Genomic DNA, 14,714 nt, shown 5'->3' on the forward strand with positions numbered 1-14,714 from the left:
GTGTGTCATTTGTCAAGAGAGTTGTTGGGAGAGTCAAGAGTGGTTTAACAACCCTCCTTCCCAGAGAACTCTGGAAATCATAGCACTGTGGGGGGAATAGCAGGCTCTCCTAACAAGCTTTGTAATACACCAAAGACCCACGTTGCAAGAGGCATTCAACATTCCAGTTAGGGATTACAAGTTCTAATTTACTTCTTAAAACCAACAATGGCTTAGCCATTGAGATACGGTCATACCTCGGTTTGTGACCGCTTCCGTTTGCAACTGATCGGTTTGCGACCGCCGCGGACCCGGAAGTGTTTACATCCGGGTTCCGTGGCGCACGGATGCGCAGAAGAGCCCCTCGGTTTACAACGAACTCGGGGAGCGACCGGTCGCAAACCGAGGTATGACTGTACTTGTTCCCTGTGCATAGGAATCTTCTACACAGGGAACATCACATCATGTAATAATCTATCACCTGCAGTCGGAAGTGGTACCCAGGCTGAACAGCTAACTCAGCGTTTGGGGGAACAGAGGCCGGGGTGTGTGTGGTGTCTCCACACATTTCACCAAGGAAGTTGTCCTCCCACATTTCAATGACTCTAGCTGTTACCAGTGACAATTCATTAGTTAGCATTTGCAGACATTTCTAACCTGGGTGGCATAGCCAAGCCTAAATTTTACTGCTTTCAGGGAAATGAAGTGCCATAGGTCATCATAAAATAACAAAATTGGTTACGTTTCTAAATTTGAAAAGTTTAATGTCTATTTTATGCAACTAAGGTAATGGGACCCCTGACCATTAGGTCCAGTCGTGACCGACTCTGGGGTTGTGCGCTCATCTCGCATTATTGGCCGGGGGAGCCAGCGTATAGCTTCCAGGTCATGTGGCCAGCATGACAAAGCCACTTCTGGCGAACCAGAGCAGCACACGGAAACGCCGTTTACCTTCCCGCTGTAGCGGTTCCTATTTATCTACTTGCATTTTGACATGCTTTCGAACTGCTAGGTTGGCAGGAGCTGGGACCAAGCAACGGGAGCTCACCCCGTCACAGGGATTCGAACCGCTGACCTTCTGATCAGCAAGCCCTAGGCTCAGTGGTTTAACCCACAGCACCACCTGGGTCCCTTTTTATGCAACTAGTAAGATGCAAATACAGTGGTACCTCGGGTTACAAACGCTTCGGGTTGCAAACGCCGCTAATCTGGAAGTAGTACCTCGGGTTGAGAACTTTGCCCCAGGATGAGAACGGAAATCGCATGGCAGCAGCAGTGGGAGGCCCCATTAGCGAAAGCACGCCTCAGGTTAAGAACGGTTTCAGGTTAAGAACAGACCTCTGGAACGAATTAAGTTTGTAACCCGAGGTACTACTTTCTAGCCAATTCATTAGATTCCTCCAAACTCTAACCTGCATTTTTCTTAAGTTGAGGGTGGGATTAAAATTAAAACCAGATGCCATCAATACTGAGGTGGTGCTGTCGCCTTCCCTGGAGGTTTTTAAACAGAGGTCAGATGACCATCTCTTGGGGATTCTTTTGCTGTGATTCCTGCATTGCAGGGTGATTGGGTTAGAGCAGGCACCCCCAAACTGCGGCCCTCCAGGTGTTTTGGCCTACAACTCCCATGATCCCTAGCTAACAGGACCAGTGGGCAAGGATGATGGGAATTGTAGTCCAAACATCTGGAGGGCCAAAGTTTGGGGATGCCTGTACTAGATGGTCCTTGCAAGTCCCTTCCAACTCTGCACTCCTTTGGCTCCAACCAAAAAGGGCTATTATTTACCTTACAAATAATGTTCAATACTTCAGTATCATCCTGCCAAAACAGAACAGATTCAGACTTCAGAATGAACATTGCTAGATTGCAATTAACATTATTTCACCGATAATTCTGAAAGGGAAAATATTTTGGAGCTTTTTATCCAATTCACTTCCCCACACCAACATGTCTAGTTTTCTGTACCAATCACTGCCCTTAATTTTATTTTTTGAAGCTTTTGCTCTTCTGGATGATACAGAATAGGGATGGGACAGTCACAGCCCCCAGAGGAGCTGTCTCTAAATTAAAAATAGTCTACATAGCAGCTTCCACCAACCTGCTGGGAAAACTCTCCAGAGGCTGCCTTGAAGAAGATTCTGCTCCTTGCTGAAACTCTCATGGTAGAGCCAAACAGCTGGTGGGTGCAGGAGGCCCTTTGCACAGCTAAGGAAAATTAGGCCAAATCGACAGAGAAGCCTATTGATGGCTATTTGTCTTAAGAGCTAGCCAGGACCTCATGAGTGCAGCTACTGTGGGCTTCCCAGAGGCTGACCACTGTTGTGAACAGGATACTGGGCCAGGTGGAACCACTACTGCTCTGAACCGGCAGGATTGTTTTTATGCTCTCAAAACCGGCCAAGTGATTTAGGGACCTTCCTTTGCATTTCACCTCATGGAACTGTGGCAGAGAGTCTGGACCCAAATTGTCACACAAAACATAATTTTATTGCTACTGTTTTCCCTTTTCATAAAACAATCACCATCAAATAAAAATTTGCTGTTCACCAAAGAAAGTTCACTACTAGTGAAATACATTTTTTCCCCAGAGGAGGTACAATCCAGCAACCACGTAATATTCAAGTTAAAAAAATATACATTATGATCAATTTCTCCGTTATACAATAGATCAAAGACTTGTGTTTCAATTTTTTCAGCAGGATGGGACAATTATTTCCAGTGAAACTGTTACGTAAAGCTGTTTGGTATTGCATTGGTCATTTCTTTTCTTTTATTACAAAAATACTCTTGCTTTATCTTGATGTTAGGACATTCCTCAGATTCCCAGCCTGCCATTTCTACCCAGAGGTTATTTTCAGAATTTTCATCTTCATTGCAACTTTGAAACTTTTATAAAATATGCAAACATTTAACATTTAAAAAAAAGAGGAGAAAGAAATGTGCTTTTCATCTGTCTCAGGATCTCACTAGTGGAGATGCTCTTTTGGTACTACAGTTATTCCAAACCATATAAATATATAGATACAGATATAAAGATAAAAAAATAGAGGGGGAAATCTATCTTCAAACTCACAGCCTCACCAAGGATTTCTTGTGTACATCACAGGCAGGCCTTGTCTTGCATTAAATAGATACCAAAAATATGCTTTTCTTTATTGTAGTACAAACACACTGCTTGGCGGTTTCTCCCAGAGTAGCAATTTCCCACTAGCAAACCATCTATTCCCTCCTTTCAGTAACAACCAAACTGGTGAGCAACTGGAAGCTAATAAGAAGGGCTCAGTGATGGCCTTTGCCAGTTAAAATGAGAACCCAAAAAAGAGAAGTTTGGAGCACATTCTACATTCAGCCATTCATTTCCCACTGTATCTCTCGTGGCCTCAGGGCTAAACTTGGCCACGAGTGGATTTATGGCATACTTAAGAGATAAAGCTTATCCCTGAATTTTTATAGGATTGGAGGTCCATATCTTGATCCTGCAGAAAGAAGACATTCCAACTCAAGTCCATTTTAATGGGAAACTAGGATGGCCAAGAGTGAAACAGACTTGTGAATGGGTGGAGGAATTTCCACCCAAAGGAAAAAAGAATGTGCTTCACTTTGCAAGGATGCAGACCGCTGCCCTTCCCAAACAGGTTAAGGCCTTATCCTGCTCCACCAACGCTAACCGAGTAGCAGGTGAAAGAGACAGCCCAAATTTGCACCACAGCTGCACAACCTCGATTCATTGCAAAAAACCCGTGCGCCTCTGAAAGGCTGCAGAAAAAGGGTTTGTAGGACTGAGCCCAAAGAGAGAGAGAGAGAAATTGAAGTTCCAGTAGTTGTGATGAGAACATGGCCAGTTTTTGCCTTCTGCTAACGGATAGGCTTCACATTTTCATATTCCTCTGATCATCCCTGAACTGTTTCAAGTATTCTCCTTCTATTTTTTTTCCTCCTCCCTAACTTCACCTGCTGCTCCTCCCCACCCCTCCTCCCACCAACCCCACCCTCGGAAACATTTTTGCTTGTCAGAACCCCCAAAACGGTCTTCAGCCCTGCACTCCTGCCAACACTATTATCCACACAAGAACCCCTGCTTCCCCCCCACCCCCAACTATATACAGAAAGAGAGGTACAGCTCACAAGACATTTGTTCCAAAGTGTTGAGCCAGTTGTGAGGTAAGGTGAAGGTGCTATTTTCACAGACAAAATATAATAAGTTATTCCCCAAACCCAGGTAAAAAGATAGTGCAATGCAAAACTTTTGAGGGAGGGGGGTAAACAAGCTTCTGTTTGGCAACTGCTCTATTTACAGGTGTAGCAGCAGAAAGCAGGGACGGTGCAATCCCAGTCACCAAACCCCCAGGTGTGCAGGCAAGCCCCTCCACACACGCTCTCAACCAAGCTGCAGTGCTAGTGGAGGAAGAGCAGGCTGGAAGACACTCCCAGGCACATGCTTGCGCCTTCAAATGCACCTTTAAATGCAATGCAAACAGGCATTTTGACAACAGGATGCTCCCCACATTCCCTGAACTCAGGACCCTTCCACAGACATTCTACTCTTGAAATGGGTATACCCTGTGCTCTTTAAAATAACAATACTACTAATAACAATGAGATGCCATGGCTTTCATGGAAACAGCAACACCTTGATCCTTCAAGCCCAATATTCAAGCAAGGTGTACCCTCCTTTTGTATTCTTCTGCTAGGACTGATCCTGCAGTTTGGAAACAGAGACAGACACAGACCACAGGTTGCAAAGCGGCAACGCGGGTGTCCCGGTTGCCCACTTTTTTTTACGGAAGACGCAGGTTGTGGGGAGGTTAACAGGTGAGATCTAACACCAACACTGTGTACACGAGAGAAAGAGAGAAAGAGAGAGAGAGAGAGAGAGAGAGAGAGAGAGAGAGAGAGAGAGAGAGAGAGAGACTTTGGGTTTGAACCAGCAGTGGTGGGAGGGAGACACGGAGACACCACTGGGTGCTTGACTCGATATGTGCTCGTATGGCATGCAGAGGAGCAAAGGGGTCACTTTTTTGCACGGGGAATGTAGGGCCTTGGGTCACAGAAGTGGCATCTTTGGAGAAGAAGTAAAGCGAGGGTCCGGCCAGCTGTGATCAAGGGCTCGAGTGGAGTGAGGGGCAGGCGCAGCTGGGGATCCGCTGTGCCCAGCTCTCCTGACCTGGGGGCCTAGTGCTGGCCCGCCTCCCGGATCCTGCACGCCACAGCAGTGATGAGTGCCGCGCCCTTGCCGCTGCCATCTTCCGACTGGAGGAAGGTCACCTCGCACTTAGGAGAGAGCTGCTTCACGGTTTCACGCATGACGTTAGAGAAGCTGCCGGGGAAAGAGAGAGAAGAATAAGAAGCGGCCAGGAGGAACCCAGCCATAAGAACATGAGGAGAGCTCTTCTGGATCCTGCTCTCAGTGACCAAGCACAGATATAAAGACACAGCACGTAGGCTAATAGTTAGGGTATATATAATAGAATAATTATATCATTCAAAAAGTAGAAATAAATCTATTAGAGTTCATATATACAATGTAACAGACTAGTGGCACAGAACGTCAAGCCATGTGTTCAAGATAGGCGTTGAGAAAACGTCTGTTGAAAATTGAAAAACGATTGAGAAAACTTTACTTTTTAGACTTCTTCTGTCTTAGACTTTGAATAGCCATTGTGACACCTATCTTGAACACATGGCTTGATGTTCTGCGCCAATAGTCTGTTATATTGTATATGAATAGATTTATTTCTACTTTTTGAATGATATCATTATTCTATTATGTATGCCCTAACAGTTATTAGCCTACATGTTGTGTCTTTATTTCTGTGATTGGTTCTCATTGGAACAGAGGGGTTTGTTTTTCTCACAGTGGCACTAACAGTATTTGATCACAAGCGCCTTCTCCCCTCCTCGGGCTTCCAGCCTCTGGCATTCAGAAGCAGCGCTGTCTCTGGAATAGGAGTCAGCCCTAGGGAACAAGGTTCCTTCCCCCCACCCCAATAAAATATTTGAGGGGGCCACCCCCCCCCAAAAAATAGTTGATGGGCATTGCCATTCAAATGGCATGTGTGTGCCGTATCTTGTGGTAGATTATGCAGGGTGGGGCTTACCTGCCACCCCCAATATTTAATTCAATTTGGCATCTCATGGAGGCAGAGCATAGCCATTGTGGCTGGTAGCCACTGATAGCCCTCTTCTCTATGTCTGAGCAGCCAGCCAGACACCCCACTGCAGACAGAACTTATAGCTAAGCACCTCACTCCTCTCTTATCCTGGTCACACACACACATTCCTCCCTCCCTTTTATATTTTAAGCTGTTTATGGCTTAATTTTCTTTGCCCTACCATTAATAAAAAAAATACCATCAATTCTAATCTTAAGTATTTGCAGACATGGGAAGTAAATGAGTTTTGATCTTCTCCCCCCCCCCCTAATTTCATGCAAAACTCTGTACAGTTAGACCACATCTTACACACATTTAACTTGCACAATTTCAAGTGTACATGGAGGAAAGCAGGCTGGTTGAAACGGTACAAGTTAAATGCAAGATGGAGAGTTTGGAAGTTATTTTTGCAGCAGGTCTGCTTGCAAACAGAAGCAGGGGCCCCAAGCAGGGCCATGCTGGGATCAGGAGCTCAGACCTTCTGTCCAGCAAAGACAGAGCACGTTTGCCTGAAACTTTGCACAGAATCAGGGCACAGAATGGAGTAAGTTTGCTGCAGGAATATTATTGCAAAAATCTAAAGTATACGCCCAACTCTGGGTGAATGGGTTAAAATCCTAGAACCAGAGAGAGCCTGATTCGCGCGCGCACACACGCAGCAACACAGCGGGTCCCACACTATCCCTCCGGCAGAGTAACCCCAGACAAGGTCTTGCTGAAAAAAGAGGGACCTACTGAGGATGGAGCTTGTATAGGGTCCCATCCACGCCGACAGTGACTTTCAGGGAGTCTAGCCCACGGTTCTCTCGGATCTTGTCCACCACCGCAGCCATCCCTGCCCCGCACAGCTGGGCGGCACGCCGGGCAATCACTGTGCACACTTCTTTCACGATGATGCTGTCATCACAGGTGCTCTCTAGCCCAAGATGCTGGAGGATGGAGCGGACCTGGAGGAGGGCGAGGCGGTCGCTGGAGGGGTCGGGAGAGAGAGAGAGAAAGTTGGGAGGGGAAGAGACCGGTGCTTCTTGACAGCTATGCCAGGATGGACAGAAGGCGGTCCAGCTGCCCCAACTGTAGGGCAGGAAGGGGCACCGCAGTTCCAGGCACCTGAAGGTAGGAGGCGCTGTGCAGAAGCACCAAAGCAGGTAAAAACAGAGCCTTTTCTTCCTGAACCACCCAAGACTAGCGGTGGAGCATGCAGGGTCCCCCTCCCTCCCTTCCCAGCTCCGTGCTTAGAGCTGGGGGCTGTCCCAGACCCGCCTGCATTTTGGAGGTATGGGGCAAGGTCAGGAAGAACTCACACTTTGGTTGGCCAAAACCTGCTGACTCCTGGAGAGTTGCTTCCGAAGGAATACACCAGGCTTCCTCAAACTCAGCCCTCCGTGATGTTTTGAGACTACAGTTCCCATCATCCCTGACCACTGGTCCTGCTAGCTAGGGATCATGGGAGTTGTAGGCCAAGCTTGGAGGGCCAAGTTTGAGGAAGCCTGGAATACACCATGCAGAATCCCGCTAGCCCTTCATTCGAATATTTCAAATATTTAGTAAGACGCAGCAACAGACCCTGCAATGCTGAGCATGGCAGTCCAGTTCTGCCCATCACATCCCTTCAGAAAAGTGGGCGATCCCTGTGGCGATATCACTATGTTTTGCACTGCTATTGGAGTCACACTTATTCCTTTCCCCCCAAGGAGCTCAGGGTGGCATACAGGGTTCACTTAATCACCACAACAACCCTGCAAGGTAGGTTTGGCTGAGAGTGAGTGGCGCAAGGCGCAAGGTCACCCAGTGAGCTTCGTGGCAATTTGAACCCTGGTCTCCCAGTCCCTAGTCTGACATTCTTAGTCCCTCTGCCTCACCCTGGCTCTTTTTCAGCCTTGCTGCTAATCGAAAGAAAACATCACGAAGACATCCTATCACATATTTCCTTTGCTAATGTTTGTGGGAAGAGGCTTTGGCCACGGGGACAAGGTCTTGCCCAGTTCTGCCCAAAGGGAGATAACCCGAATTCGGATGCCACAGAGAATGCTGTGCAGTAGGTTCACTAGCCACCAGGTGGCAGCAAATCACATGCAGAGAGCCAGATAGGTGGGAAGTTGCAGTCAGTGCAGAATGATGCTGGCAGGAGGGAGACCCTGTCTGTTCAGGACACCTGCGCTCAGAGATCTGCACTTAACGCTGATTTGCTCCTATGCCAAGTTCAAGGTGTTATTATTATTAGTATACAAAGCCCTTGGCAACTTGGGATCTGTTTATCGGCAACAAGACCTGAGCCTACATATGCCCTCCTGACCACTTCAATCTGTGGAACTGGTACTTCAAAATTCCCATTCTGCATTTGTAAGAACTCGGCCTCTTATTAGTGTGGCAGCACCTACACTTTGAGACTCCCTGTTTATGGACACCAGACAGGCGCCAGCTAAAAACATTTGTGTTTAGACAAGCCTGCCTGGATGTTCAGAAAGTTTTAATCTGTTTTCAACTTTTAAAAAGTTTTAAATTATTCTTGTTCATTTTTCTCATTGATAGTTTTGCTGTTTTATCTTTGCTCACGAACTGTTTGGAGGTGTGTTTTATTTAACAAGTACTGTATGCATAAATCTTGTGAAATAAATATAAACAAATGTGAACTCTGGTAACAGTGGAGTGCAATGTTTGTTTCTCAGGTTACGCCAACCAGCCATGCAGCCCTGACTGGGCAGCTCTACAAGGGCCCAGGTAGGCTCCCCAAAGGTTCATCTCACACATCGCTTCCTCTTCTGCCCTGCCGAGTCTTGTCATTCCCACCCACACGTTGGCCAGTGTTGATGTCCAGCACCCTAAAGACTGGGAATCACTCATAAGTAACCTCTTCCACAGGAAGGTTCCTTCAAGACTCAGACCACATTTACACAATAGTGCTATGATACCTCTTTAAACAGTCATAACTTCCCACAAAGAATTATGGACACTGTAGTTTCTTAAGGGTACAGAGAAGTACTAGGAGGCCCCTATTCTCCTCCCAGAACTGCAATTCCCAGAGTTCCTTGGGAAGAGGGACTGGTTGCTAAACCACTCCAGGAATGGTAGCTTTGGGAGGGGAATGGGGCCCCCTCACAACTCTCACCCACCGTAACAAACAGCAGCTCCCCAAGCTCTTTTGGGGAAGCTGTAACGGTTTAAAGGGGTATCACAGCACTTGACACGTATCATGTGAAGGTGGCGTCAGGGGACAAAGCGTTCGCAGGAGCAGAGGTCCTCTAGTCCTGCGATGCAGGATGAAATGGCCACAACCCCAGAAGACAGTCTGTCCATCCTCTGCTTAAATACCTCCAGAGGGTGGGAGAGGCAATTGGCTCCACTTGCAAACCGCTCTTGCCTTTAGGTTGTCCCCCTGCCACCGCCATTTTGCCCCCAACCTACCTCTCAATCTGAGACAAGAACTTGGTCTCAAAGATTCCCCTCGTCTTCAGCCGTTCGGAGATCCGCCCACGGAACAACAGGCCTCGCTTGGTGAAATCGATCAGGATGTTTCGGACGATTTCACCCAAGTACATCCCGCTGATCATTTTCTCGAACCTAAGACAGTAAAGGGGAAGGGGATTTTATTTTATTTTTATTATTTGCTGTGAGGGAAATTCAGTTCAGGGGGAGGCGGGGCACATTGATACACCAACAATATTTCAATATCAAGAAATGTTATTCATGTCACGACATCACTAAAACATGTCCATACATGTGTGAGTACAACAGTTGTGACTGCGCTGCCCGCCAGTTAGCCATTGGCGTTTGACGAGAGTAGGTGTGTTTTTAGCACAGCCAACTAAAAAATTACATGAAATGTAAAAGTGTTCCAACACTGTTTCTCGTCATTTGTTGTTGTTTAGTCATTTAGTTGTGTCCGAATCTTCGTGACCCCATGGACCAGAGCATGCCAGGCACTCCTGTTTTCCACAGCCTCCCGTAGTTTGGTTAAACACATTTAGTTAAGATTTAAAAATACCAAAGGTAAATTATTCCACTCAGTAATCAGGATTATACATGATTTTTAAATAAGTTCAGTGGTTTTATTAATAATTGTTAGGGTTTTTTTTAATGTCTGTTGGCGCACTTTGATACACTAAGCCCCGCTAGTGTACATTAGTGCCCCAATATACAAGTTTGCATGAAATCTCTAAACTAGTTACAGTGGAACCTCGGTTTATGAACACCTTGGTTTATGAATTTTCGGTTTATGAACGCCACAGACCCATCTGGAACGGATTAATTCACTTTCCATTACTTTTAATGGGAAAGTTCGCTTCAGTTTATGAACGCTTCAGTTTATGAACAGACTTCCGGAACCAATTACACCCATGTTTCAGTTTATGAACGCTTCAGTTTAAGTACTTCACGGACCCGTCTGGAACGGATTAATCCACTTTCCATTACTTTCAATGGGAAAGTTCGCTTCAATTTATGAACGCTTCATTTTATGAACAGACTTCCGGAACCAATTGTGTTCATAAACCGAGGTACCACTGTATTCTGTTTTCCAGAAAATGGTGCGAACTTATAAACCTAAGACTGATAGAGTGTCTCAGGAAAAAAACAGGATCTTGTATGTTTATCTTCCCCATTGTAGAAGATAAGACAAGCGTTGATTTCAAGGATGTTGTTTTGCAGTTGCCAAAACCAAATTTCCCAAAGGGCACATCTCAAACATCATCTCTTTATACTTTTCTATTGACCTAAGTGGATATAATGTGCAATAGAAGCTAAACGTTAAGTAATTATCTTATTTTTTATAAGCATTACTATTCTTTGACTACCTAATGTGAGTTCTTATACTTTTTAAAGGTTTTCCCCAAAAAATTTTTAAATGGATAGATGTTTGAGGAAAGATTAAAATAAGTTTTGATATTTGTTAAGAAAACCTGCCATAATATGATATGTGTGAAACACTGTTAGTTTTGATACATAATTTAGATTTTAAGTAACATATTGTAAGGCTGATTATGATCTCTCTCAATAAAAGTGGTTTTTTCATCAAATTTTTACAAATAATTACCATTCTCATACAATTTACGCTTTGTATCAAAGCGCCCCATCCACTGTATCCATAGGTGGGGCAGAATGATACAAAACCCATTTATTACTCAAGTGATTATATTCTCATTATCTTCTAACTTTAATTGTTCTGATGATTGCTTATGCTATGCATAAAGCAATTTTTTAAAAAAAATATTTGATTCATTTTGGTACATAAAATATGAGGTTGAATTTTTCTGCATCAATCTACCCCACTTTCCCCTAGAGGTAAACATGATCAACATGGAGAGGCAAGCATCCATGGGGAAATGCCCTCCCTCCCTAAGAACATCGGGAGGAGCTGAGTGAACAAGGACTTTAGCAAACATTAAACACCCCCTATAGAGTCCTTGATGTATTAAACACAGAGGAGGAGAAGGAAGAGGAGGGAAAACGTCCCACCCACCTTTGCTTCCCAGGATTGAGAGAGTTTTCATCCACGGCGGCATCAAACTCCGTCCGGAAGTCATCCAAGCAGCCACTGTCGCCAAAGGCCCCCCACTCCATGTTAATGCACATCCGGCCCTCGTCCCCTTCCACTAGCTCCACGTTCTTCATCTCCTCCATGTAGCAGGCATTGCTGCCTGTGCCTGGCAGCACAAGAAGAAGAAGAAGAGCTTGGATTTGATATCCCGCTTTATCACTACCCGAAGGAGTCTCAAAGCGGCTAACAATCTCCTTTCCCCTCCTCCCCGACAACAGACACCCTGTGAGGTGGGTGGGGCTGCGAGACTTCAAAGAAGTGTGACTAGCCCAAGGTCACCCAGCAGATGCATGTGGAGGAGTGGAGACGCGAACCCGGTTCCCCAGATTACGAGTCTGCCGCTCTTAACCACTACACCACACTGGCTCTCCACAACACAACACAACACAGGTCAGCCTCACACATGGGGGGGGCGCGGGGAGACACACCCTGCTGCAAGCAGGCAGGGTAGTAAACAGGGATCAGGGCAGCGACAGCCAAACTTCTTTGGCCTGAGGGCTACATTCATCCTCTGCCAGCCGTATGGTGGTCACAAGACAGTTGTGGGTGTTGCCAAAAGCAGGTCTGGCTACCGCACACACGTGTGAACACATGTGCACACACACTCAAATTTGTGTATTTCTTATACATTTCTTATGCGTACTTATACATTTCATTAAATAAATGAATACACGAAATCTTACCGACAATGAGGCCAACTTCACAAAAGGGGTCTTCGTACGCACAGGCCATCATGGTGCCCACTGTGTCATTCACCACGGCCACCACATCCAGGTCAAACTCCTGAGAAAGAGGGAGCAAAGGGCTGGCCTCAGGTGCTGAATGAAAGCAAGGATCTTACCAAAATTCAGCGGGGGCAGGGGGTGACCTCCACCAACACAAAAACAAGGATCAAGTACACAAAATAAACTAGGCATCCATCGATCTGCAGAGGCCATTCCAATGGCACAGTCCCTGCTTGTTGGGTCATGGGAGTTTTGTTTAGATCTATTACTCCTCTGATCACAACCAATAAATTATTTTATTAGATTTTTAGGGTCTCTGATAGGTTTGTGAGACAGGCCTTGCCTTTGCAGAAGCCATGCTGGCTCTGCTTCTGTAGGGCTTGTTCTTCAATATGCCTGGTTATTTTATCCTTAACAATACTTTCCACCAGTTTTCCTAGGGCAGATGTTAAGCTAACCAGCCTGATACTTCCAGGATCTCTTTTCAAAACCAGTGTTACATTGGCTACTTCCCCATCCTCAGGTAGGGAGGCTGACCTGAGGCACAAGTCACATATTTTGTCACACCTGTCTGACAGGAACGCACCTCTCTCCGGTGAATGGCATCCTTCAGCAGGCTAACCACATCTCCCCCTTCACAACCAGAAGCTTTGAAGCCTTTGGTCCATTTCAGGAGAATCGCCTTAAGACAAGAAGAAGAAGAGGAAGAGGAGGAGGAGGAAGAAGAAAGAAGTTATGTAAACACAAAATTGCCAAGGGTACAGTGAAGCAAAAGGATGCAATTCAAGAACTCTATTCTAGGATCATTGCAAGGTCAAACAGGCCATGTTTGCACATCAGTGCATCGTCTCCATCCTGGTGCCCTCCTGATTGGATTACAGCTTCCATCAACCGAAGCCTGTACGATGCAGGGACCAATACAACAATAGTGCAAAACATCTGGAAGGCACCAGATTGAGGAAGGCTGGTTTAGCGTGATGTGTGCTAGCAGGGAAACTTTGACAGCATTTAGTTTCCTTTCCCCCAAATCTCCGCCAGAGATTGCATTTGATAACAAACTCATTTGTTGTAAAACGCATTGTCTTGTCCTTTTTGCAGCTGGCTAGCATGTTATGCTTGCAGGAGTGACTTATGGTGGAGGGAGAAGCCAAACGAAGCTCACCTCATCCAGGCTGTTCTGGTGACAAGGGAAAGAGAAGGTGAATCCGAGAGGCAGTGACACGCCTTTCATCCCCATGTACTCCAAGAAGTCAGCAATGCAGTGGACAATGTGATCAAAGAGCTGAAAGGCAGAAGTGCAAAATGGAGTCGGGAGAACGTGGCTCAGAGCAGCTGAACAGGGCCCTGCTCAGGCGGGTCTGGCTGGCATCACAAAGTGAGCAGGACTCTATCCTGGACCAAACTAACATCATCATTTGAAGCTATCTTGCATTTAAAGTTCTTCTGCAAACTACCAAGATCATTTAAAGCAATCTTGGGAATGCAGCCACTAACTTCCTCATTGTGGGATAAGGGCTGCATTCCTGACAGGGCAGTGGGGTGCTATTGAGGGAGGTCAGCAGAGGGAACAGGATAGGCCAGTCTCCAGCAACCTGATGCCCTCCAGGTGCCTTTGGACTACGACTCCCATTAGTTGTGCTGTCTGGTGGAACTTGTAGTCCAAAACACCTGGAGGACACCAGGCTTGCAAAGGCCAGGATGGCCTCGGTCTCCATAGAGCGCATGCGCATCGTTGCACTAAGGCCCAGGCTCCAGGGTGTGGCTGAGGCCCTTCTCTGAATAAGCCATATTTTATGTCATAGCTAATTCATCCCGCACAACCCCATTGCACCAAGGGCTTAGCTCCTTGGTGGAGGAGAGAGGCATTCCAGGAAAACTGGCCCCAGCCTAAGGGGAGCATCATCCTTTGTCACATTGCAAAGCCAATGTAACAAATGTACATTTGAAATGTAACAAATAATGTCACACGTAAATAATAGCACATAGATTGCAAGCACTGAGCTTGAATGGTTAGGGTTGTCTGTAAAAACACCACTCAGGGCCTTTACTATCTGAAGAAAAGGGACTCTGCAAAAAGGAGTTCTCATATAACAGGCCCGGAAGGCACCCCTTAGGCCAGAAAACAACCCCCATCCCTGGTCTACCAGGTTGGACAGCCTGTCCATCTATCATCACACCATCTCTTCTGACTGCCATGGGTGTTCCCAGCCATGTGGAATGAGATCTTGTGTGGTTGACGGGGACCTTCTGCATGCAAACCAAGAGCTCTCCTGCTCAGCTACAGTTTTCTCTGACCCTCTCAGAAGTCAAAGCCCCCATTTTGA

The 14,714-nt window shown here is 46.2% G+C and overlaps 1 protein-coding gene across 3 annotated transcripts in view; it reads right to left on the minus strand.

The window, feature by feature from the left end:
- Nucleotides 1-2,445: 2,445 nt before the first annotated feature.
- LOC118087010 (hexokinase-2) overlaps nt 2,446-14,714 on the minus strand; it is a 58,641-nt gene continuing 46,372 nt past the window's right edge. For all 3 annotated transcript variants that reach the window (XM_035119182.2, XM_035119181.2, XM_035119183.2), the window contains 7 exons: nt 13,553-13,672; nt 12,977-13,072; nt 12,349-12,448; nt 11,588-11,771; nt 9,535-9,690; nt 6,868-7,101; nt 2,446-5,297 (listed from right to left, as the gene is read on the minus strand). In XM_035119182.2, coding sequence (XP_034975073.1) covers nt 5,153-5,297; nt 6,868-7,101; nt 9,535-9,690; nt 11,588-11,771; nt 12,349-12,448; nt 12,977-13,072; nt 13,553-13,672 — 1,035 coding nt within the window. In that variant the 3' untranslated portion in view covers nt 2,446-5,152. The remainder of the gene's footprint in view (nt 5,298-6,867; nt 7,102-9,534; nt 9,691-11,587; nt 11,772-12,348; nt 12,449-12,976; nt 13,073-13,552; nt 13,673-14,714) is intronic.

Source organism: Zootoca vivipara, chromosome 6, assembly GCF_963506605.1.
Source record: "Zootoca vivipara chromosome 6, rZooViv1.1, whole genome shotgun sequence".
NCBI lineage: Eukaryota > Metazoa > Chordata > Lepidosauria > Squamata > Lacertidae > Zootoca > Zootoca vivipara.